At 42.3% G+C, this 26,190-nt stretch overlaps 1 protein-coding gene across 5 annotated transcripts in view; it reads right to left on the bottom strand.

Annotated features, from left to right (window-relative positions):
* The window catches only part of osbpl9 (oxysterol binding protein-like 9), a 232,894-nt gene that overhangs the window by 166,495 nt on the left and 40,209 nt on the right, over positions 1–26,190 (bottom strand). For all 5 annotated transcript variants that reach the window (XM_085982919.1, XM_085982918.1, XM_085982920.1 and 2 more), the window contains exon 3: positions 6,200–6,278. In XM_085982919.1, coding sequence (XP_085839045.1) covers positions 6,200–6,278 — 79 coding nt within the window. The remainder of the gene's footprint in view (positions 1–6,199; positions 6,279–26,190) is intronic.

The following is a 26,190-nucleotide window of genomic DNA, read 5'->3' as shown; positions in this document are numbered from 1 at the left end:
TCTTTCACAGTTCATGTGTCATAAATCTTGTGAGTCACACACTACAAAGATGCTCCCATTTATCTGTCTGCATCACTGCGGGCATAAGATTCTGGGCTGTGTAACAGCATCAAAAAACTAAGAAAGCGTCTGTCGCCAAAAGAAGTAGGTATGACCATCATGATTACAATGGATCATTTGCTAAAGCATTTTTGGAAATGCGAGCTGATAACAGCATGGTGAGGACAATGGGGCATCTGGAACCTTGGTGAACAGCGAGACCAACAGTCTATCTGCTTAACTAATGCGATTTAAGGATTGAGAGAAACAGAGGAACAATGGAGAATTAGAGTGTGTGAAATTGAGTCAAATCAGGTACAGAGAGAAATAAAGAGGAAATAAAGAGTGGATTGAGGAAGAAAGGAAAAAAAATGAAAAGAAATAAAAATGTTTAATTTCAAATTTTAAAAATCTCGAAGAATTTACTACTTGTGGGAATGAGAATGAACAGTTTAAATTGTTCCCTTTCTGGAACAGAGAGGGTGATTGGCACTGAATTAGCAATTATCACGTTGTTAAAAGGGTACTTACGCTCTTAATTAACTTTCCAAAGTCAGGATTTTTTATCTACTAAGATGGGCTCATTACAAAGGTTGGTGGATGCTCAGAAAACACCAAGCAGAAAATTTCAATTGCGTCAGAAAATTGAAATGGCTGGATACCATCTGGAAGTCAAAAGTGATAACAATGCAACTGAAGTTAAGGCTTCATCAGTGTCCTATAGTCATCCTTTATAGCAGTGAAGCATGGCCATTTAAGGTGGAAGATACACAAAAGATTCTCAGTTTAAATGTGTTCTACTTGCAGAAGATATTGGGTAACAGTGACAGAATGAGAACGTTAATATAATAACAAGTCCGGTGAATACAACAGAGACAACACAGCTAGAATACTTCTGGATGTTAATAGAGTGGCTGTAGATAGATTTCCATTCAGTGGCTCCAAAAATCATGCAAGGGATTCAACTCTCACATAAACAGCAGAAGAGAGACATGGGAGACACCCAAGAGTGGAGACAATACAGAGAGAGGAATGGTGCCAGGCTATCATGGGAATTCAATAGTGGTTTCCTTATAACAAAGCTGGATGAGAGATGGTGACAAGAATGTCAACACCCTTACATGTATAATTACAATAATTAAAGTTGCATGAAATACTGTATCAAGTGGTTGAGAATTAACAGTATTGATGGAATTTTTGTGAATGCTTTTCTTTACAAAAATGTTATACAGTATTTTGATTGGTATGCACATTCATTAGAACCCTCGTCTTATCTGAAATTTAGAATAAGCAGCCAAACCTTGCTGCCGCAGGGCATCTTATCTTGTGGTGTACGGCATTAGATAGACTTTTTCCTGCACCCTTCAGCTTGAAAAAAATGTGCCATAACTTGTTGGAAATGCGAGCTGATAACAGCATGGTGAGGACAATGGGGCATCTGGGACCTTGGTGAACAGCGAGACCAACAGTCTATCTGCTTAACTAATGCGATTTAAGGATTGAGAGAGAAACAGAGGAACGATGGAGAATTAGCGTGTGTGAATTTGAGTCAAATCAGGTACAGAAAGGGAAATAAAGAGTGGATTGAGGGAGAAAGGAAAAAAAATGAAAAGAAAGAAAAAAATGTTTAATTTCAAATTTTAAAAATCTCGAAGAATTTACTACTTGTGGGAATGAGAATGAACAGTTTAAATTGTTCCCTTTCTGGAACAGAGAGGGTGATTGGCACTGAATTAACAATTATCACGTTGTTAAAAGGGTACTTACGCTCTTAATTAACTTTCCACGACGAGTTTCATTGGCAAGTAATGTGCAAATCCAGCAAGTTCTTAAAAATAACGGAGGCCAAGGGCGAGATGCCATTTGTGCGAAGTAAATGGCGGAGTGTTATAAATCAACCAGCAAGTTCTAGAGATTTGCAACTCACGGCGTATCACTCCATCCCCTGAACTTGCTGGCCAATTTCCACATTAATAACTTCATTAAAACGCAGTTATTTCTCCAGCAAGATTTGACCCAATATCACCTTTCCCCAATTTACTTCAACAGAAGGAAACCTGTAATCCTAAATAGGTAGGTACTGTGAAAGATACTGAACTGTGCCATGAATGATATTGAAAGAGAGCCACAGGATACTTCTATGTTAAGCTCGGAATTGTAATCTAGGTTTTACCATTGCAAATTGGGTCTTCCAATTTTACTGTAATCCTGGACAGCTCCACCTGAAACTGGAAACACTAAAAAAGTGACAGTACTTGGTGGGATGGTTTGGTTTCTCACTCCTGATTGCTATCCAGTCATCTATGCTGGAAGCTTGTGTTCTGTGGATATCAAGGGAGGCAGGATTGGGCCGCTATCTGTAGAACAGCAGCACAGCGAGGATTCACTGTACTCCAGAAAAGGGAGAAAACCAGCAGAGAAAATTAGTGAGAGCATAAATCTACAGCTTCCCTTCTTTTAGACTCCCTCTCCTCAATTTTCTCCCTTTCTCTTGTTCCACATTCTTCATGTGCAAACCCAGACAGCGAATAATGACAGGCAATTCAGTTGTGGGAGACATCACAATCAAGTCTGATCTTGTCTTCATCCAAAGAGATCACTAGTCAACAACAATGCAGATTTTCCCTACCCTAATCAAGGGGACCCAAGGCCAATTATAGCGCCCCAATCACGACCGTCAGCTAAGCTCCGCTAAAAAAACGCATATCATGGAACTAACTTGAGACCTTCTTGTCTACATACAGTGCATTTACTGACTATCATATGAATTATAATTCTATTTCCAAGTTCAATTAGACAGCACATCACTGCACAAAAACTTCTGAACTGAATCTCTAGTGAGGCTAATTTCAAGGTGGTTGGCAAGCACTCTGAATAACCTGTTATCGAAAACAAGATTGCCATAAACGCCAGAAACCGTTGCCATTATGCATTTTCCTCTGCAAGCTCCTGGCGTTGTCTACCTGTAGCCACTCTTCTATTTAAAGCTTCCTGATGAGTAAAAAGACCCATCATCTCAGTTTTGACTTTCTACATTGTCTTGCCTTTCTAGGATACCAATCTTCATTGTATTGACGCACGTCTTGGCCAATGCAGTCTTCTCACTGTAACACATTCAGTTACTAAATGGAAGCACTCGTTCTCGCTACCTTTGCATGTGTTGCTTCATCCTCACAGTTAATAAACAGCATCCTCCTTGCATAATGTATGCCATTTGATTTTGGAAGTCTGCTTTGTCAGGCTAGACTCCCAAGAAGTTGTAGTGCCATAAGACCTCAAGTTCAAACTTGGTCAAAGGAACTACTTTCAGGATAAGTCTACCTAGGAAAAGAATGGTCGCCACTCTAGATCATGCAGTTTGAAGCCTGAATGCCCAAGTCATATATGACTGTCCATACAGGCTTGCAAATGACTATGGTTAACAAAGCTAGCACAGCCTATTTAGTTGTCCTGGTGGCTCCGAAAAGTTTATACACTTTGCAAATTTGTGCATCTGGTCAAAGGGAATGCAAGAACTAAGTTTTTGATGGACTTTGAAACTACTCTAGAGAAGGAGATACATATCACAGAATGTGAAAAGAAATGTCCCAACAATTCTGTGTGCTGCCGAGAGCTGGATACTGACTCTTGACAGATTTTTCTATGTGAAAGATTTATTAAAAAAGGTTTTCATCCAGCCTGCTTTATATACCTCCCAGCATCAGATTACAGAACAAATTAGTGGTCAACCTTCTGCCTTCAGTCACAGATGTTGGATCTAGTCTGGGGGATCTAAAAGAACTAAAAATTTTAAAAACCGACTTGAACAAAATACCATGTTAAAATGTTGTAGTATTATTCAGGAGTGTGCACGCATGTAGGCTGACGGAAGCAGAGAAGAAAGGAAAGTTATCCCAAAACAGAAATCACCATCAACTAGGTGAGTAATGATAGTTACTATTATTAGGAGAAATGTAAATTAAAAGTTTCCGAGATTAAATGGATCTCCCTTGTTCTTCTGGAATTATGTACTAGTTCTTATCTAGAAATCAAAATGCTAAATGCAGATATACACATTTTCTAACAGTGATACAGCACTTCGACTGCAATACTTTCCACCCAAGGTCAAATATTACATTGAGTCAACAGCACAGAAACAGGCCATTCGATCCAACTGGTATATACTATCGTACGGTATATACTGGCGTTTATGCTCCACACAAGCCTCCTCCCACCCCTCTTCATCTAACCCAATCAGCATATCCTTCTATTTTTCTTGCTCCCTCATGTGCTTATCTAGCTTCCCCTTAAATGCATCTATGTTATTTGCCTCAACTACTTGTGGTAACACATTCCACATTCTTACCACTCTGGGTAAAATAGTTTCTCCTGAATTCCCTATTGGATTTATTAGTGACTATCTTATATTTATGACCTCTAGTTTTGGTCATCCCCACAAGTCTACCCTATCAAAACCTTTCTTAATCTTAAAGATCTCTATCAGGTCACCCCTTAGCCTTCTCTTTTCTAGAGAAAAAAGAAGAGGCCCAGCCTGTTCAGTCTTTCCTATGCTTAACATCTCTCAATTCTGGTATCATCATTAGGAATCCTTTTTGCACCTTCTCCAATGCCTCCTTTTTATTCTTGATAAAATTCTCAGAATAAGGTAGTTTCTATATTAATGTAAGATTTTAATATAAAGATATTTCTGAAGATCATATGGTTGTTTGTGGGTTTTTTTAAGTTTCCAATTCTTAGAATTAAAATCAAATTTCCGAAGTATAATTACACACTATTTCAAGCATTGCAATACTGAAAAGGGATGACCGTGTTTATCTATCTGACCTTGCACCTTAGAGATCTGTACTCTACAGCAGAGGAACACTATTTAAGAATCGAGTTCTACTAGGTGCTTCCTCCAAAACACCAAATCAATTCCTGCTGTGGCTCTGACTTTCAAGGGTGCTTTTCATAGCAGTGCACACTAAACACTGTAGCTTTCAATACAAATATACTATGTGGCCTACAAAATACTAACTTACCCACACTAACGTCAATGTCTGAACAACAAATGTTATGTCGATTGTAATGAAAGCAGCTCAGATGACAACTTGCATCTTCTGCAGGCAGATATGCAACATTTTCCACAGGAACCAAATTAGCAATCATGAGATTTTTTTCACTCAAATCTCAGGACAAGTATATTGTAGATCTGAACAAATAATTTAACTCCATAATCAGTACAATGATATATGTAGTGTTGAACATTAAATGTTTAAATTTGCTAAGGCAAGTGAAAAAGTACAGGTTACATCTAAAGAGCAAAACTGACAGATAACCAATTATTTACTTAACACCAGGAAGCAATACGTATTCACTGCAGTTTTCTAAATTACATAAACTAGTCCCAACCTAACAATTATTCCCTCCCCACCTTCCCTTTCCTCATTCCTGGAGTCCAAACTGCCCTGGTATTCTCAATGGAAATGTTAAATGATGTTTCACAATCACAAGTGAAAACAGAAAATTGGAATGACAATGCCTTACCCTTCCTACCGGAGAACCACAGCATACAGTGGCGAAACATGGCAATAGCTGGTCAAATTACTATTACAAATCAGTAAGAAAAAGCAATGATGACACAGAAATGAAGGAGAGGACACAAATAATGCAGATGGAAAAAATTGTCGGTTTGTAGGACATAAGCCTCCACCGTAAAGCCAAATGCTGCTTTCAGCTTTCCTGTTAATGCACATCTGCAGTCCTAAGTAGAGACACAACCCTGCTTGGCTCAGTCGCTGTCCTGCCTGCGCTGCCACAGTCCTCACACTGCAGAACAGCAGTTAAAAGAACACCCAGCAGTTCCGACTAATGCAAACAGATACGAACACTGTTTTTCCCCTTGATAACTTATCCTTCATTTTTATATATTATCTAAATCCTGGTGAAAACGATTCCTTGTCTAACATGTTTTTAATCCAGTGCAGCCAAACACCCACTGTTCTAACCTGCAGATCATTAAGATCCAGAATGTTCAACACAGTCTGATGTGTGTTTCACAAAACACTGTCAAAATTCCTTTTCACACACAATATTCCAAGCATCAGTTTTCGTCCGATATCTCTGCAATCAGAGTGCTTTCTGCCTTTCAAATGGAAGCCCAAATCTCTCTGGTTCTCACCTTGAAAATGGAATGTCTTCTGATCCACTGTGACTGTGAAGGTGCTGTCATCCTCATCGTCGATACCAATCACAGCTCCCTGTGAAACAAAGAGACCAAAAAACCTGGTGAAGCAAGCAGTGACATCATCAGCCGACGGCACTGGAATGTTAACAGCTCGAAAGGTAGAGGGAGATACCAAACACTGCAGAACACCAGATTCACGTGCAGCAAGCCTTCCCAAGAGATTTCATTGAAAATTCAAAACGTCTTCTTAACATGCATGTATCTCTTTTTATACATGGGAAATGTGTAAAATAAATAATTCATCAGTAAAGCTAAAATAATTCAGCAGTAGCATGTCCATTACAGGTTTCACATAAACATTTCTAACCAGTACACAAGAGAATGATCAGTACATTTCAAATATTATCTCTGAAGAAAAGATAGGCAGTCAATTTGATCAGTACTGCTGCAGTTATGCATAAATATTTTTGCATTCAAATACTATAAAAAGAATCAAACTGAAAATTTCCCCAACAAAGCCAGAAATCCACACTATTAATAAATCACATTTTTTTTACATTTTCAATGTGCTCTTGGCAGACATCCAATTGTGATCAGTCTAGACACAATATACAGTTTCAGAAATACTGACCTGCTGATTTGTTTTTTATGCTAAATAGCAGTTTCAAGTCTGATAAAAAATGGCTTAATTCAGTCTATTATTATATAAGGGGATATCATTCAATTTCATCTTTACTGCAATGATAAAATACATACATCACAGAAATTCTAAGTTAACATTTGATGTAAAATAAATCTTATATTATTGAAACAACAACAGAAAATGCAGCAAACACTCAGCAAGTCAGTCAGCATGTTTGGAGACAACAGACAAGTTAACATTTTGGATTAACGGAGGAATTTTGAAGGGTCCGCACCTCAAATGTTTTCTCCACACCTGCTGCCGGACTTGTGCATCCAGCATTTCCAGCCTTTGTTTCAGGTTTCTGGCATCTGCAGTTTTTTTGCTTACATTAACAAAAAAAGTAGGAACAGGAGTAGGCCATTCGGCCCCTCGAGCCTGCTCCGCCATTCAATGAGATCATGGCTGATCTGATCTTGGCCTTTCTCCAAAATATCTTGTTTTTCTCCAAAATATCAGCAAATCTTTCAATTACACAGTGTAACTAATTAACAAACTCTTGCTTTTGCAGCAACTTTCACATATCCCGAGGTGTTTTACTGTTTGGAGGGGGGGGGGGGGGAGCAGTGGCAGTAAGGACTGGAGTGACAGAGGTCTGGATGAGTTGGAGTTTATGTATGGTACAGCTCGAGAGGCAATGGAAGTGGGCATTGAAGAAATCAAGCTTGGAACTGACAAGAGCATGAATGAGGTGAAGGGAGGAAGGAATTGCATTTACATAACACCTTTCACAACCTCAGGATGCCTTAAAGTGCTTCACGTCTAATGAAGCACTTTTGAAGTGAAGCCACTGTTGTACTCTTCTTCCTTCACACACCGAGGGCAGTGCTGTACCATATCTGCAAGGTCAGGATTTGGGGACTCTCGATTCATAAAATCAATGAACATATAAAAGATTGATCCTTAGCGTCCATGCGCCCGGTGGGGAACCACGCCGGCCAATAAAGTGTGCTCACAGAATTGGTTCTGTAGGCTGCACCCCAAGTATTGGTCTTCCCCTCATCCATTACACTGTGTTACACAGAAATAAGCTAAAACTGTTCAGACTCCTCTACTGGAAGCTGCTTTGAAAAAAAATTGTTCTCAGGACGTGAGCGATACAGGCAAGGTCACACTTATGGCGCAGCCATAGTTGCTATGAGAAGGTGGTGGTGGGTCTTCCCCTTGAACTGCTGCAGTCCTTGCACTGATGGTGATCCCATGATGGGGTTAGGTAGGGAATTCCAGGATAATGACACAACGACCATAAAGAAATGGCGACGTGTCCCCAAGGCAGTATGGTGTGCAAGTTGTTGGGAAACTTGCGTAATGGTGTTTCCATGATGTCCTTCTATTCTCATCCTCAATAGTAAAGGTCACAGCTCTGGGAGGTACTGTTCAAGTAAACTTGGCGAGTTGCTGTAGTACATCCTTTAGATAGTACATACTGTAGCCGCAAAGTGCCAGTGGTGGAGGGGTGGATATGGAGATCAGTGGCAGGTGCTTTGTCCTGAATAGTGTTGAGCTTCGAGTGTTCTTCTGGCTGCACCCCTTTAGGTGAGTGGAGAGTATTCCATCCCACTTGACTTCAGCCTTGTACCTAGCGAACAGAAATTGAGGGCTTGGGAGGCGAGCCAGTTGTCAGAGTACCCAAGCTCTGCTCCGCTCTTGCAGCCACAGTGTTGAAATGGCTGAAACGGCAGCAGTTCAAGAAGGAAGCGCACAACCGCCTTCTCAAGGGCAATTAGGGATGGGCAATAAATGCTGGCATTGCCAGCGACGCCCATATCCATCAATGAATTTTTTTTAAATGGCTAGTCTAGTTACCATTCTGGTCAATAGTGACTCCCAGGATATTGATATTGTGGTACTTGGCAATGGTGGTGTAATTGAAAGTCAGACAGAGGTGGTTGAGCCTTTTCTTCTTGAAGATGGTCATCCATGTGGTACGAATACTCCACATGTATGCTGAAAACTCTCAGCTCTAATTCTCCACTATGTCTGTCATGTTGTGTTGTCAGACCATTTGACATCAAATATTGGATGAGCTGCAATTTCCTCCAGTTAAATATTGGGAAGACCAAAGCTATCACCACAACTTCTTTCAACCAATTCAATCCCCCTCCCTCCCCCCGCCAACCAAAGTCTCAGGCTGAACCAGACTGTTCACAACCTCTGCATTTTATTCGAAGGGCCAAATGGCCTACTCCTGCTCCTATTTCTTATGTTCTTATGTTTTACTTTTCTGATCAGTTTGCCATGTGGGACCTTGTCAAGTGCCTTGCTCAAATCCATGTAGGCTACATCAAACGTGCTATCCTCATCGACCCTCCTTGTTACCACCTCAAAAAATTCAATCAAGTTAATCAAACACAACCTTCCCTTAACAAATCCTAGTGGATTGTCCTGGATTAATCCGAGCCTTTCTAAATGACGATTAGTATTGTCCCTCAGAATTATTTTCCAATAAATTGCCCACCTCCGAGGGTAGGCTGACTGCTGTAATTACTCGGTCTATCCCTTTCTCCATTTTTAAACTATGGTATGTTAGCAGTCCTCCAGTACCACACCTGTAGCCAGAGAGGATTGGAAAATGATGACCAGAGCCTCTACCATTTCCTCCCTTGCTTTTCTTAACAGTCTGGGATACATTTCATCTGGGCCTGGCGATTTATCTACTTTTAAAGATGCTAAACCCTTTAATACTTCGTCTCTCACTATGTTTATCCCATCCAATATTTCACACTCCTCCTCAACTACAATGTCTGCATCGTTCCTCTCCTCTGTGAAGACAGACGCAATGTATTCATTAAGAACTATACCCATGTCTTCCGCCTCCACATACCAGTTACCTTTTTGGTCTCTAATAGGCCCTACTCTTTACTTAGTTATCCTCTTGCTCTTTATGTATTTATAACACATCTTTGGGTTTTTCCTCGATTTTACTTGTCAATATTTTTTCATGCTGGGGTGAGGGGAGCACAGATGGATGTGGGGGCAAAAATGGAGATGAGGAGGTGGGGTAATGTTGCCAAGGCATCTTCGGCAGCACCTCCCAAACCCGCGACCCCTTCCACCTAGAAGGACAAGAGCAGCAGGCGCATGGGAACACCACCACCTCCAAGTTCCCCTCCAAGTCACACACCATCCTGACTTTGAAGTATATCGCCGCTCCTTCATCATCGCTGGGTCAAAATCCTGGAACTCCCTACCTAACAACACTGTGGGAGTACCTTCACCACACGGACTGCAGCAGTTCAAGAAACATAGAAGATAGGAGCAGGAGTAGGCCATTCAGCCCCTCGAGCCTGCTCCGCCATTCAATGAGATCATGGCTGATCATCCAAATTCAGTACCCTGTTCCTGCCTTCTCTCCATATCCCTTGATCACTTTAGCCTTAAGAAATATATCCAACTCCTTCTTGAATATATTTAATGAATTGGCCTCTACTGCCTTCTGTGGTAGAGAATTCCACAGGTTCACCACTCTCTGGGTGAAGAAATTCCTCCTCATCTCTGTCCTAAATGGCTTACCCCTTATCCTTAGACTGTGACCCCTGGTTCTGGACTCCCTGACCATCGGGAACATCCTTCCAGCATCCAGTCTGTCTAGTCCTGTTAGAATTTTATGTTTCAATGAGATCCCCTCTCATTCTTCTAAACTCCAGTGAGTATAAGCCCAATCGACCCAATCTCTCCTCGTACGTCATTCCTGCCATCCCAGGTATCAGCCTGGTGAATCTTCGCTGCACTCCTTCCATGGCAAGAATGTTCTTCCTCAGATAAGGCGACCAAAACTACACACAATACTCAAGGTGTGGTCTCACCAAGGCCCTGTACAGCTGCAGCAAGACATCCTTGCTCCTGTACTCGAATCCTCTCGCTACGAAGGCCAACATACCATTTGCCTTCTTAACCGCCTGCTGCACCTGCATGCTTACTTTCAGCGACTGGTGGCTCACCACTACCTTCTCAAGGGCAATTAGGGACGGGCAATAAATGCTGGCCTTGCCAGTGATGCCCACATCCCATGAACGAATAAAAAAAAACAAGCAATAGGGGAAAGAGGTAACACAATAGGTGTGGATGACATGTTAGGTGTGGGTGACATGTTAAGTAGTCAGAGAGAAGGGATGTTGGGGCTGAGGGGAACATTGCAGGACTGATGGGGATATTAGGGGGATGCAAAATAGGGGTTAGGAGGAGCAATGTGGGAGAAATGTCACGACAAGTGAGCAGTAGAGGAGTGAACAGCAGGAGATGGCAAGGGTTATGGGCTCTGGAAGCAGACATGGGCAAGATAATTAGAACTCCACCACTTCACATTGTTTTCCTGGTACAACCAGAAAGTGCAGCCTGTTCACCTCAGCAGCCCCTTCCCCGTCACACCATCCACCAGGTCAGGTTTGAAAGGCAAGAGAATAAACAAAAGAAGAAAATGACACAAACACACGAGGGCAGACAAATACACCAAGCAAACAATAGGCAGCAAGAAGCAGAGCAGAACAAAGACACAGCAAACCAGAGGTCAAGCTAGACACACAGAAGAATTAACACAAAAACAGCACAGGTAAGCAAGAGACTACATACTCTGATTTCCCATGAGTAATGCCAAGGGAGATCCACTACTACATTAAAAAATGTACATTAATTTACAGTCCTGAAGTCTAGAATTGGATAAATATCCTGGCAGCTTCTACACAAATTTGGCCAAGAGTTGAAATATAAAGAAAAAGTTGAAAATCTGAAATAAAAACTAAAAAATGGTAGAAATACACAGCAGGCCCATTTGCATCTGATAAAAGGAAAAAAAATTAATGCTTCAGGTTCAGATCCTGTGTCAGAACAAAGGGTCTCTTCCGGAAACATTTAATCTCTTTTCAGGTGTTATTTGGGCATGTTGCGTATTTCAAAAGATTTTCAGTTTTTATTTTTCACCCAGGATGTCTGGTAAGAGTCTAATTGCATCTGTACAATCCTTTATAATATAATCTATTGCCCCAAATCACTCCTTCCTAGAGTGCTTGCTGTACTTAGTCTGGACCTGGACTATCACTTGCAAGTCAGCAGGACGTTGATTCATTAGCTCCTAATCAGAGATACAATATAGAGGCAATCTCATCTGGTTGCTACTCTACTAGCTGGAACAAACTTCCCAGATAACGTTGCTGCAGACTGCACATAAAAGGAGACAAACTAAAGTTTGCAGATGGACTGCTACAACAACCTCTACTTGCCTGGATGAGGGCATCTGCAACAACTCTCAAGAAGCTCAACACCATCCAATACAAAGCTGTCACACAGGACCGGCACCTCCAGGTTCCCCTTCAAGTCGCACACTATCCTGACTTGGACATATATCACCATTCCATCATCGCCATGGTTTCATTGTCGCTGGGTCAAAATCCTGGAACTCCCTCCCTAACAGTACCTTCACCACACGGACTGCAGCGGTTCAAGGCTGCAGCTCACCACCACCTACTCAAGGGAAACTAGGGATGGGCAATAAATATTGGCCTTTCTAGCAGCTCCTATATCCCAAGAATGAATTAATAAAAACCTCCGAGATCCACCATGGTATCTTTGCCTCACCAGATTTTATCTGGGCCTGAAGCCCAAACTGGAAAGCAATCTTGGTGTTAAATTCAAAAAATAAGATTTACTGAAGAATACCTTGAACAGTATGCCATAAGGGCTGTTAACGAGCCTCTGAAAGAAAACTTAACATCTTTATCCTTATTACCCTTCTCATCTTTAGGGGAATGGAAACAAACAGTTGCCCTTAACCAAAAACGAGTTACATCAAGTAATTTTGTAGCTGCTCATGGTCCTTCCGACAAGGATGAGAGCAACACTGCTTGAATACCAGCCGAGGCAGATGACTAAACTGAGACAGGTCACATTCTGGGACAAGATTTCAATGGCAAAGAACATGGACATAATGTACCTTTTTGATGTCAGCCGTAGCTCACCACGGAGTCAGAAGGTACATAGGAAAACAGGAACAGGTGTCAGCCATTCAGCCCCTCGAGCCTGTTCCACCATTCAAGGAGATCATGGCTGATCTGTGACCTAACTCCATCTTTTGATTAGGCACTCTACAGCCCTCTGGACTCAACATAGAGTTCAACAATTTCAGATCATAACCTCGGCCCCTATCGCATATATATACATTTTTTATTATTTTTTTTATCCACACCTTTGTTTGGCCTTTTTTCTTCCCTCCCATATGGCAGCTGTCCTTCATTCTGCCAGCGTAATTCACACTTCATCTAGAGCCATCCTTTGTTCCTTAACCTGTCCTATTACCACCTCCTCTTGCCTTGAATATCTCTTAATGTCTCTCAATGTCTCTTAATCTCTCCTGCTTTCTATCCTATCACTGACCTTCCCTTTTGTTCTTTCATCCCCCTCCCCCTTTTCCCAGCCCCTAACTTGCTTCACAATCTATTCCTTTTCCTGCTCTTTCTCAGTTCTGACGAAAGGTCATCGACTTGAAGCGTTAACTCTGTTTCTCTCTCCACGGATGCTGCCCTGGCCTGCTGAGTTTTTCCAGCGTTTTCTGTTGTTATTTCGGATTTCCAGCATTTGCAGTATTTTGCTATCATATCCATATGCCCACCTTTGGCCCATATCCCTTAATACCCTTGGTTAACAAAAAGCTATCAATCTCCAATTTAAAAAGAACAATTGATCTAGCATCAATTGTCATTTGTAGGTTGTGAGTTCAAGCCCCACTTCAGAGACTTGAACCTAGGCTACCACTTCAGTGAAGTACTGAGGGAGTGCTGCATTGTAAGAGGTGCCATCTTTCGGTGAGATGTCAAACTGAGACCCTGTCTGCCCTCTCAGATGGGTGTAAAAGGTTCCATGACACTATCTGAAGAGGAGCTTGGGAGTTCTTCTCGTGTCCTGGTCACATTTATCCCTCAAACAATATTGCTAAAATAATCTTGTAATTTCTCAATGAAAGAAAGACTTGCATTTATATAGCGCCTTTCACGACCACCAGACGTCCCAAAGTGTTTTACAGCCAATGAAGTACGGTTGTAATGTAGAAAACGCGGCAGCCAACTTGCGCACAGCAAGCACCCACAAACAGCAATGTGATGATGACCAGATAATCTATTTTTAGTGATGCTGATTGAGGGATAAATATTGGCCAGGACACCGGAGCTAACTACCCTGCTGTTCTTCAAAATAGTGCAATGGGATCATTTACGTCCACCTGAGAGAGCAGACGGGGTCTCGCTTTAAGGTCTCATCCAAAAGACAGCACCTCCGACAGTGCAGCACTCCCTCAGAACTGCACTGGAGTGTCAGCCTAGATTTTTGTGCTCAAGTCTCTGGAGTGGGGCTTGAACCCACACCCTTCCGACTGAGAGGAGAGGGTGCTACCACCTGAGCCACAGCTGACACTTAGTGGCACCTTGTGTGCGCAAATTGGCTGCCATGTTTGCCTATATTAGAACAGTGACTGCCATTCAAAAATACTTCAATGACCGTGAAGCACTTTAAGACATCCCAAGGACCTGAAACGCGCTTCTTTCATTCTTTAATAAGACTCCTCAAGCTCTCTAGGGTCCGGGTTTGAATCCAGTCCAGGCAGATGGGATTAAATTCTTCTGTTTGCTGGTTGTAAGAATCCTATGTCAAAGTGCTTCTAATTTAGCACTAATTGACAATCTCACTCAGAAACTATATGACTAGTGTGGAAAACAGAAACATTTCACACAGCATTCGAAAGTCCACCAGCAGCAGTTGAAGCTAAGGCACATTGCTTGAGCAGAGTAGAGACCCCCAAATTCAATTCATATTGGAACTCCAATGCACCATACCACAGATTGAATGAACATAGTTTTGTCCATATTACCCAAATTGCATATATGTAGAAGTGCAGAGCAGAAATCAAGCAATTAATCTGTACATTTTGACAAAATGGTACTGGGAACAGATCACATCCCATTTCCCCCTGCCCCACTTGGAGCATTGTGTACAACCCTGAGAACAAAGTATGGGAAAAGGAAAGAGATAACAATAAAAGCAGATTAGTCACACAAGGTTAAACAGAACAACCTTTTAAGCTCCAATATAAAATATTTATCATTTAATCTATTCATGAAAATGGAATGTCATGAGCTTGACTTTCATTGCATTATTAATGACCAACATGGATGTTCTTACATTTTGTATCCAAAGATAAAACTATTTTCAGCGGCTGCATCTTTCAGAAAGCTCACACTTTCAGCTAGCAAGCAACACAATGGGGCATGAACTAATACAATTTAAATGTGACTCAAAGCAAACCATGGTAGTTATTAAATTGAAACTCCACTTAAAGCTGATTTTTAAATGAACAGATTAAAGGATCAAATTATAATTTTTTTTATACTAGTAGATTTCCAATGGCATTGTATGGGCATTGTACAAGGGAGTCAGACTAAGTGTCTTCAGGTTAAGAGGGCACGGGATCATTGGGCCAGGGCATGCAGATGTCATTCAGTTGCAATTTTGAAGTCATACATTCTGTCATACCTAAGGAAGGATATACTTGCCTTAGAGGGGGTGCAACAAAGGTTCACTAGACTGATTCCTGGGATGGGGGGATTGTCCTATGAGGAGAGGTTGAGTAGACTAGACCTATAGAAGAATGAGAGGTGACATCACTGAAACATATAAAAAGTGGCTTGACAGGGTAGATGCTGAGAGGATGTTTCCCTTGGCTGGAGAGTGTAGAACTAGGGGTCACAGTCTCAGAATCAGGGGTCGGCCATTTAGGACTGAGATGATGAGAAATTTCTTCACTCAAAGGGTTGTGAAAATTTGGAATTATCTACCCAGAGGGCTGTGGATACCCAGTCGTTGAATATATTCAAGACAGAGATCGATAGATTGTTGGATACTAAAGGAACCAAGGGATATGGGGATAGTCCGGAAATTTGGAGTTAAGGTAGAAGATCAGCCATGAGTTAATTGAATGGTGGAGCAGGCTCGAAGGGCCGAATGGTCTACTCCTACTCCTAAGATTTATTTGGGCAAAATTCATATTTTTTTTAATGTTAATCATTTACAGCTGTGTGGCAGAGATTCTAATTGCGAACACTAAAGAGACAGAGATAGAGAAAGACTGACAGTGTCTTTCCTCATTCCAATTCGATTTCTTTTTTTTAAAAAACAAAAGTTAAATTTTGAAAGTAAACAAAGCCTCCTTGAGGGACACGATAGGAAGAGAGGGTAGAATACGGAGTTCAAGCTCAGGCTTTTGAGAGATGTTGAGACCTTCAAGTAAAAACTTTAATGAAAGTATTAATCATGTCACGTTTACTACAATATTGGAATAGGGAAGAGAACTATATCCGGTATTTAACAGGTTATGCTTCGCCCGACATTGGTTGAAGGAAACACTGGGCACAGTGTACTGGGAGAGAGAAAAAAAATTTCCTCCACTTTTGATTCCTCAGGCCTAGATCATGAGAAAAAAGTTCCCTAAAAATGCTTTGTTTGCTTAAAACTGAAATTAAAAGTGGAAGTGACAGGAAAGATATTTGAACTGAAACTCCACTTACAAAGACCATAAATGAGTAATCACAACTTACATTGTTCAGTATTTAAAAATCATGGTTTAAAATAATAATTTACAATTCCTATAGCTGCTGGTTTGAATATGGTATCTAGCACCATGATATCATAATGTATATCTTGATTGAATAGGGGAAAGTCAAAATTTAGCTTGACGAGGTTTTAAAAAAGCAAACACACCACATTTGAACACTTATTTCACCTCGCCATGATTGGCTCAAAAGGGGTACGTGTGGAACAAGATCATTTAATTGCTGAAAAACCTAATTGTCTGATTTCCATTACTGGAACTTATTTCTCACCAACATTAGAATGTTCTGCCACAATCTAGGATAACTGAAGTGTGTTTTTTTGCAGGAAATTAATTAGCCTTTTATAATCACATATACATGGTCTAGATTGTAATTATTACATTTTGTAAATTTTCACAAACTATTGAGGTGCTGTATTCCATCAGCTATTTTCAAATTAATCCCGTCATTGCACAATCCAATAAAATGATCCACTCTATCATAGCACAGAGGATAGAATGAATGCAGAGGATCAGAGATAAATGAAACGGTCGTACATAGGATGAACACCTGACTGCAGCAACCCCAGGCACTCTGCAGTTCATGTTTCCTCTATCTAATTTACATACATTCAGTAAAAGTGTCACCTAAAATAAAGTCTCAAATGAATATCGCAGAAAAAAATACAGTTATGACAAATTTAAGATGTATTATCTTCATCTATGGAATAAGATTTTTAATTAGTGAATTTTTGGGTCATAATTAAAAGTTCAATAGAAATGTAATTAATTTTCTTCTAAAAATAAGATTGACATCTGAGTGATTCGAAAAGTATTTGATGCTACTGGTGTAAGAAATATGAATAAAATGTTGATTCAGGGGACAATAGTGTAGTAGGCATATTACTTGACTATTAATGGAGACGCCTGGACTGATTATTTCCAGATTTTAAAAATCTGGAAATAAACAACTGGTACCAGTAAAAGTGACCATGAAGCTGTTGGATTGTCACAAATGCCCAACTGGTTCACTAATGTTCTTTAGTGAAGGAAACCTGCCTCCTTACCCAGTCTGGCCTATACCAACTTTGTTGACTCTTAACTGCCCTCTGAAGTTAGAGTTGCCAACTCTGATTGGACATAATCCTGGAGGTATCCTCACACGACCCTCCCAGCTCCAACCACCCATCCCCCACGCTCACCATTGGTCGCTCAACACAGCCATTCACAGCACATTGCCTTCCCATCCAATTGAAAAGCGAACAGACTCCCCTTTTCCTGATTGGATGCTTAACAGTCAAACAGCCTTCTTTCACCCCATCGCCAATATTTTTATAACTACTAAATGAAAGTGTTCAAAGTAAATGAAAATAATTTTAATTTTAATGCTCCAATAAATTTTCTCCTGGAAGCAGTGTCCTGGAGATCAATTTTTAATTCCTGGAGTCTCCAGGACAATCCTGGAGGGTTGGCGACCCTATCTGAAATGGCCTATTAAGCCACTTAGTTGTATTAAGAAGGTCCACCAGCACCTTCTCCGGGAAACTAGGGATGGGCAATAAATTCCAGCATTGCCAGCGAGCCCACATCCCAGAAATGAATAAAATATCATTAAGCATTTCGTCAGGGTCCTATTGATAGTCCAAGACAAGTTTTACAGAATTTTAATCCTTTATTTTAAAGAAGCATTAAGCCATACGTTTGCTTTAGGAGAGCTGCCCACAACAAACATGGCTGAAGCATGTGTGAAGCATCAATTAGAACAATCGATGTCGATCATTAAAAAAAAAAATCACATTCTGATTAATGTGTCCCGTATCTGCTTCAGCCACATATATCAAGCAGCTTGGGGCATGTTTTTGGAGACTCACTTATGGCCATCCCTCTCCCCCCACCCCCACCACAGTGTCCCATCTTTTTACAGGAATGTGACAACAATCCCAACCAACTTGATTACTAATAGGCAGCCCCCCGGTTCCCAAATCTAGGTGATCCCAGTAAGCAACAACAAATTACCTCAATCCGTAATCCCACATTGTACTCAATGCAGGCCCAACCATGCCAAGAAAATCTGAATGTATTAATGTACTCCTCAAAAACACTACACTCAAAACGTCCAATAGCTTCATGAAATAGATGTAAATATACACTCAGTCAGGGTCTGTGAAAAACATCTCAGAAAATTGCAGGGTATGTTCACAGTTCATAGTATTTAAGACTCTACAGATGAAGGAAAGGACTGCACTTGCCTATCTACATTTTAATTAAGTGAAACATTTAAGACCTGCTTCAGCATATTATATTTGCATATTAAAGAGTCTCTCCAAAGAATAACTCTCAGTCTATGTGATGAATGTGATCAAATAAATATGTGACCACCAGTACATATAAGAAATGGTCTGCAAAAAAGAATCTCAATTTAAAATACTTTTGTATTCCCAAAATTGAATGAAAACCCTTGAGGCACTACTGCAGTTGGTGAAGGTTGGGCGAAGGGGAAGGGAGAGCTTAAAACCTGATTAGCCTGACAACGCAATGGTCACAATATTGGATTAGCATTGATATACAATGCAAAAAATAGAGGTTACTTACGTGCTATGTTAATACTCCTATTGGTGATAATTAATTAATATCTGGTACACGATACTACATATGTTGTGCATGATCATCAATCCAAGCAAATCACAAGCAGAAATGATGACACTAATCAGGGAAAATTCACACTTCTCGACAGGGAGTTTTTTGAAACTTTAAAATGAAAGATTGGACAAGTGTGGTGTACCATGTTGGTAAAGCCATGTTACTCCAAGCAGTAAATATTTGCCAAAACCTCACTCCATTCCCTTACCTGGCCTGACCACTGTCTCAGGCTCAAACAGACTGTTTGCAACCTCAGAGTATATTCAAGGCTGAGATAGATAGATTTTTGGACTCTAGGGGAATCAAGGGATATGGAGATCGGGCGGGAGAGATCAGCCATGATCTTATTGAATGGCGGAGCAGGTTCGAGGGACCGTATGGCCTACTCCTGATCCCGTATGGCCTACTCCTGATCCTAATTCTTATGTTCTTCTGTGTTCTATTCAACCTCGAGCCAAGCTTCCAACTCCATATCATCTCCATCACAAAAACCACATACTTTCACCTTCATAACATCATTCGTTATCACCAGACTCGCTTACACCAATGCTCTCCTAGGCGGCCTCTCATTCTGCACCTTCCGTAAACTTTAGCTCATCTAAAACTCTGCTGCATGTATCTTATCCCACATCAAGGCTGGCTTACTCATCATTCTTGTTCTTGTTGACCTGCATTGGCTTCCAGACCCTCAATGCCTCACTTAAAAATTCTCAACCTGATGTTTAAATCCCACCATAGCCTCGCCCCCACCCCCACCAATCTCTGTAACCTCCTCCAACTCTGCATTTCTCCCACTCTGGTCTCTTGTGCATTTCCACCCCTACCTTTGTCTCTATATTGGGGGCTGTGCTTTCAGCCATCTGGGCCCTATGCTCTGGAATTCCCTCCCTACAGCCCCCTTCTCTCTCCACCTCCCTCTACTCTTTAAAGATGCTCCCCCTCCCAATATCTCTTTCTTTGGCTCAGTGTAAATTTATTACATACACCTCTGTGAATTGGCTTGGGATGCTTTTTCTAAGTTAAAGGTGCAATATAAATGCAAGTTACAAAGCAGTATTGCAAGAGTCTGTGAGGAGAGCACCTGATGAGCATTTTGGCTTTGATGTACCAAATTATATGGTTTTGCTTTCTTCACTCGAGAGGTCATTGATGGAGTAAACTGTTAACTTGTACACCTAATAATTCTGGCTGAATTATCCAATTCTCTTTTGAATGCTTCAACTAATGCTAACATTACATTACAATTTTTGCACCACATTCACACCTATTGAAGTATAAATTTGGTATGAAATCCTCATACAGAGCAGCTGAATCCTATTAGAATTTGGCCATTCTACCTTTACAGCGACACATCCAAATAATGTTAAGACACTACTTTAGTGTTATGTCAGATTAAATAGAACAGTTGGATGATGGCGTGACATAACTTCTCTCTCCCCCAGCAAATTACCAGCATGACTCTGAACCCACCGTCAGGCAGGCAGGCATACTCAAACTTTTAAGAAGGTTCAATGTTAAAGGACAACAGAATCTGAATGTGTTGTGTCGGTACCTTTCTACCGAGACACAATTTAGGACTCAGAACTCAGATTCAAACATGAAGTGCTTTATGGGAAGGAAAGGAAGTTCTGGAAAGTTCCGAACAAAGAGAGCTAAACTTAACCGAGAGAATACCCAACCATTTATCTCCTGTGACAGCGCCACCACAGGTGGGAGGAGAACACACAATACATAACATTTCCTCCCCTCTTAAATGGAAGGTCCACATTATTCCTCAATAGGTAAGTTACTTTCAATACACTCAACTAACCTAGGGTAGAGGTAGACTGCCTCAAAACCTGACTTTACCCTGGGGTTTATTCTGCCCCAGTCTTGTGGGTAAGTCACTAAGCCTACAGATCCAAGCGTCTTGGAGGCCGCCGCTCTCTGACAGGATACCGGCGGTCATCGCTGGCTTCCACAGCAGTAGGCATTGACACAGGCCTGGATGGAGAAGGTGCCTGTGTCAGTTGAAAGTCAGGAGTTTGCACAGGTGGAACAGTCTCTTTGACTTCCTGTGTTGGAGAAGAGCACTGTGGCAAAGGATGCTGGTTTGCGGTATCATCCGTAAACAGTTCAGGCCAACCAGCCATTGGAGCCTCTGTGGCTGTCTCTGCTTCTAGCAACAGTTGATCTGTGTGTCTTCTCCAGACAACGTCCTCAGCAGTCTCAACCGTGTAAGACACAGGGCCCGTCTGCGCGATTACCGTAGCAGGAACCCATTTCGGTCCAGTGTTGTAGTTTCGAGCTAGGACGTGCTCTCCCGGATGAAACCGTCTCTCCTTGGCTCTTTTCTCTCGCTTTTCAACTTGAGCTTGTTGTTGACGATGGACAACCTGCTCTGCCCTTGGAGGTTTGAGTAAGTCAAAACTTGTCCGCAACTGCCTCTTCATCATGAGCGAAGCGGGGGAAGTTTTGGTTGTGGCATGTGGCTCGTTCCTGTAGGACAACAGGAAGCTGTTCAGACGTTGGTGGATTGAGCCTTGACCTTGCGATGCCTTCAAGGCGTGCTTCAAAGTTTGCACGAACCTTTCTGCCTAGCCGTTAGTAGAGGGATGATAGGGCGCAGACCTGATGTGTTGGACACCATTCACATGCAGGAAGGTTGCAAACTCGTGTGATACAAATTGTGGACCATTGTCACTTAAGAGTTGTTCCGGTGAGCCATAACGGCTGAACATCTCACCAAGTTTCTCAATTGTTTTCTCTGCCGTGGTAGACCTCATCACAGCGACCTCCGGCCACTTGCTACGAGCGTCCACAACCACCATAAACATCTTCCCTTCGAAAGGACCGGCGAAGTCCACATGTACTCGCTGCCACACGTCTGCAGGCCAATCCCAGGGGTGTAGGGTTGCCAGCTGTGGAACATTCCGGACCCTTTGACATGGGGAACATGTTTTGGCTTTCTCCTCAATATTCCCATCGAGACCTGGCCACCAGAAGTAGCTTCTTGCCATTTCCTTCATCCGAACCATCCCACTGTGGCCTGTATGAAGTTGTTGCAGTATAGGTTCCCTCAGAGGTGGCGGAATGATGACACGGCGTCCCCAAAGAAGACAACCTGCCTGGACGGAGAGCTAATTTCTTTTTGAAACGTAAGGTTTCAAACTAGGAGAATCTCCTATCGCTCTCCCTCGAATGACATCGTCCATTACCTCAGGCAGGACTGGATCGTTGCGGGTGTACCTTCGCACCTGAACTGCAGTGACAGGTGCTCCCGCCACTTGTCTAAAGTAGAAGATGTCTATCTGACGAGGCTCTGGGGGAGTAACAGGCAAGGGTAGCCTCGAGAGACCGTCTGCGTTGCCGTGCAAGTCTGATTTGCGATATTTGATGTCGTATGTGTGTCCTGACAACAGTAAAGCCCACCTTTGCATCCTGCTTGCAGCGAGAGACGGAATTCCGGTGTGGGGCCCGAAGATTGAAGTCAATGGACGGTGGTCTGTCAGGAGTGTGAACCTTCTCCCAAACAGGTACTGATGAAATTTTCGAATTCCAAAAATGATTCCCAAGGCCTCGCGCTCGATCTGCGCATAGTTACTCTCGGCCTTGTTCAAGGTGCGTGATGCGAAGGCGATAGGTTTCTCTTCACCTGAAGGCATGATGTGGGATATGACTGCTCCCACACCATATGGTGATGCATCACATGCTAGCTGCACGGGTAGCTTTGGGTCGAAGTGTGTCAGGGCCTCCGAATTCAGCAATGCTTTCTTTGCTTGGGCGAAAGCTTCGTTGCACAGTTCAGTCGATTTCCATGTTTTGCCTTGACATAGCAAATGATGTAACGGCTTCAGCAATGTTGCCAAGTCTGGAATAAACTTCCCATAGTAGTTAAGTAGCCCCAGAAATGAACGTAACTGGCTCACATTCTGGGGTGCTGGGGCCTCCACGATCGCCTTGACCTTTGGTGGCGCCTTATGCAGGCCAGTAGCGTCAATCACATGCCCCAGGTACTCAACTGAAGACTGAAAGAATTCACATTTGTCTTTACAAACTCTGAGTCCGTACTCTTTCAGTCGTTGTAGTGTCGCTTCCAAGTTCAGAAGATGATCCTCCTCATTTGTCCCAGTGACAAGGATGTCGTCCAGGTAGCACTGGACTCCTGGCAGTCCACTCAAAATCTGATCCATTGCCCTTTGGAATAGAGCAGGGGCCGACGTAATTCCAAACGGAAGGCGGCAGTACCTGTATAGCCCCTTGTTTGTTATAATTGTCAGCAGCTCCTTTGATTTGTCATCGACATGCATTTGTAAATAAGCCTGGCATAAGTCTATTTTGCTGAACTTTTGCCCTCCGGCCAGGCACGTAAAAAGATCATCAATGAGGGGAAGAGGGTACTGTTCCGCAGACAGCACCGGGTTAATAGTCACTTTAAAATCCCCGCAGATTCGAACAGATCCATCCTTTTTCAGGACAGGAACAATGGGTGTGGCCCATTTGCTCATGCTCACAGGCTCCAGGACTCCATTCTCGACTAAGGCCTCCAAGTTAGCCTCAGCTTTTGGCCTAATTGCATAGGGTACAGGTCGGGCTTTGTGAAACTTTGGCTTGCTGTCAGGTTTAATGTCCAGTCTCACGCTGATCTTTTTCATGCTCCCAAGTTCCCCATTGAAGAGTTCTGCATGTTTGTTTAACACTGCAGTCAGACCTGGCTCCCCTTTTGACATCATGCGGACTGCAGGCCAGTCCAGCGTGATTTTCTCTAGCCACGCACGTCCCAATAGCGATGGGTAATTTCCCTTTACCACATATAGTGGCAGTTTTGCAGTCTGTCCGTTCAATTTAACTGTCACCTCAATGACGCCTCTCATGGCCACAGGTTCGCCGGTATACGTCTTTAGCACAATGTTTGTTGGCTGAAGGGTAAGATGCTTTAGCATTTTGTTGTAGACAGTGTCTGAAACAAGGGACACAGGCGTGCCTGTGTCCACCTCCATCCGCACTGATTGTCCCTCCACCAGTGGTGACACCCAGTAGCCATTTGAACCACCTGCAACCGTCAGTATGTGCACCTCTTCCTCCTCAGAGGTGTCGCTCCCCTCTGTTTTGCTTGTTCCATCATACTGCACTGAATGAACACTCTTTTTCCTCTCTTGTCCAAATACAGACATTTTGCTTCCATGCTTCCCAGCTCTGTCTGTTCTTTTTTTACCTCTACAGGCGCATTCAATGTGACCCTTTTTGCCACAATTTCGGCATTCCAGCTCCGTACACCAGCAGTCATTAGCGCGATGGCCCATTTTCCCACAACGGTAACATGTGCCGTTCCGCACACCTTTAGGCTCAGACGACACCTTGTGAACTCTCCCTGTTGAACTCAACTGGTGAGCCTCCTTTTCCGCCATCTCCATGGAGACACTAACTTCAATGGCCTTTTCAAGAGTAAGGTTGTCCTCAGTAAGAAGGCGCTTCAGCGTGGCTGCATTTTGCAGACCACACACAAGTCTGTCTCTAATGGTGTCATTCAGCACCTCCTTGAACTGGCAGTGTTCCGACAACCTTTTTAAAGCAGCAATAAACATCGTCACTGATTCCCCCTCCTCTTGATTCCGTTTGTGAAATCTAAATCTCTCAGCAATAACCAGAGGTTTTGGTGAAAAATGTGCTCCAAGAATTTCCACTAGTTGCTTATATGTTTTCGTTCCTGGCTTATCTGGCTGCACGAGGCTGCGAAGTAAATTGAAAGTCTTCGGCCTGATTACACTCAAAAAGGTAGGCACGACCTTTTCATTTGCCACCGCATTCGCCAATACAAAATAGTCAAAACGTTCCGTATATGCGCTCCATTGCTCCACATTTTCATCAAAATCACCGATGTTTCCTAATATAGTAGCCATCTCACGTTTCAAATTAAATTTTCTGTTTACTCACTGCACCCGTAACGTATGCAGATTCATCTGCTCCTCGTTGCCACTTGTTGTGTCGATACCTTTCTACCTAGACACAATTTAGGACTCAGAACTCAGAGATTCAAACATGAAGTGCTTTATTGGAAGGAAAGGAAGTTCTGGAAAGTTCCGAACAAAGAGAGCTAAACTTAACCGAGAGAATACCCAACCATTATCTCCTGTGACAGCGCCACCACAGGTGGGAGGAGAACACACAATACGTAACAGAATGCTCTGGTTTCCTTCCAAAGTTTGTAATGTTACTCAGTGGCACTACGTGTTTGAGAAAACTATGACACCTATGCCTAAGAAAGCCAGGCTGGGGACATTTAAAAATGAATGTGCTGCTTCTGTTGCAATACACAATGAAGCTGGTTGGTCAGGTTTATGATTTTTTTTGGTGTACATTTTTTCTTCATCATGTTGAGGGATGTCAATGCTGGGGGACAGAACATTTTCCATTTCATTCACCCAAAGTCAACATCAAGCACTCCAGGTCAGATATACCATAACAAAATGCAGTCTCCAACTCACCCTTTCCTGCGGCTAATATTTACCAAGTTTCCATGGAGATTTGTTAAAAACTAGGACATTCCGCCAACTTAAGTACAATGTATCCCTTGATTGCTTCAGTCCTGATTTAAAAAATATGAGAGGTTGTCGCTCACACAAGGGTCACTTATGTAGAATACAATGTTCTGAAAAATTTCAGTGCTGATGTCCACTAAATGTTGTACTAAAATTGTACCAACTGTTTGAGGGCGGATGGAGGGGAAAGGAAGACTAATATGCAGAAATGCTGTTTGGTCCAATCCATTACAGGGAATTTCTCATTGAATAACCAGTGACCCTTGTCTGAAATATCGCATTGACAACAGCGGTCAAAAGAAAAGACTCTCCTCTCCTGCCACCCTGTGGACGTTTTGAGCTAGTGCTAGTGCATGTACCAGCAACAACATTACTCAAACAAAAACAGAAAATGCTGGCAATACTCAGCAGGTCATTCAAGGTCTGTGAAGGGAAGAACAGAGGAGTTGATGTTTCAGGTGTTGACCCTAAGTGCTTACTCAATTTAAAACAACCAATGCCTTCTTAAATACGATGGCCCGTAATTTGCGGTCAGCGGTGAAACAAAGGCGTTCGCCGCTGGCCCCGAAGAAAGCTT

Source organism: Somniosus microcephalus, chromosome 3 (assembly GCF_052327205.1).
Source record: "Somniosus microcephalus isolate GS21.2 chromosome 3, FLI_Smic_1.0, whole genome shotgun sequence".
Classification (NCBI taxonomy): domain Eukaryota; kingdom Metazoa; phylum Chordata; class Chondrichthyes; order Squaliformes; family Somniosidae; genus Somniosus; species Somniosus microcephalus.
This window is presented reverse-complemented; position numbering and strand designations above follow the sequence as displayed.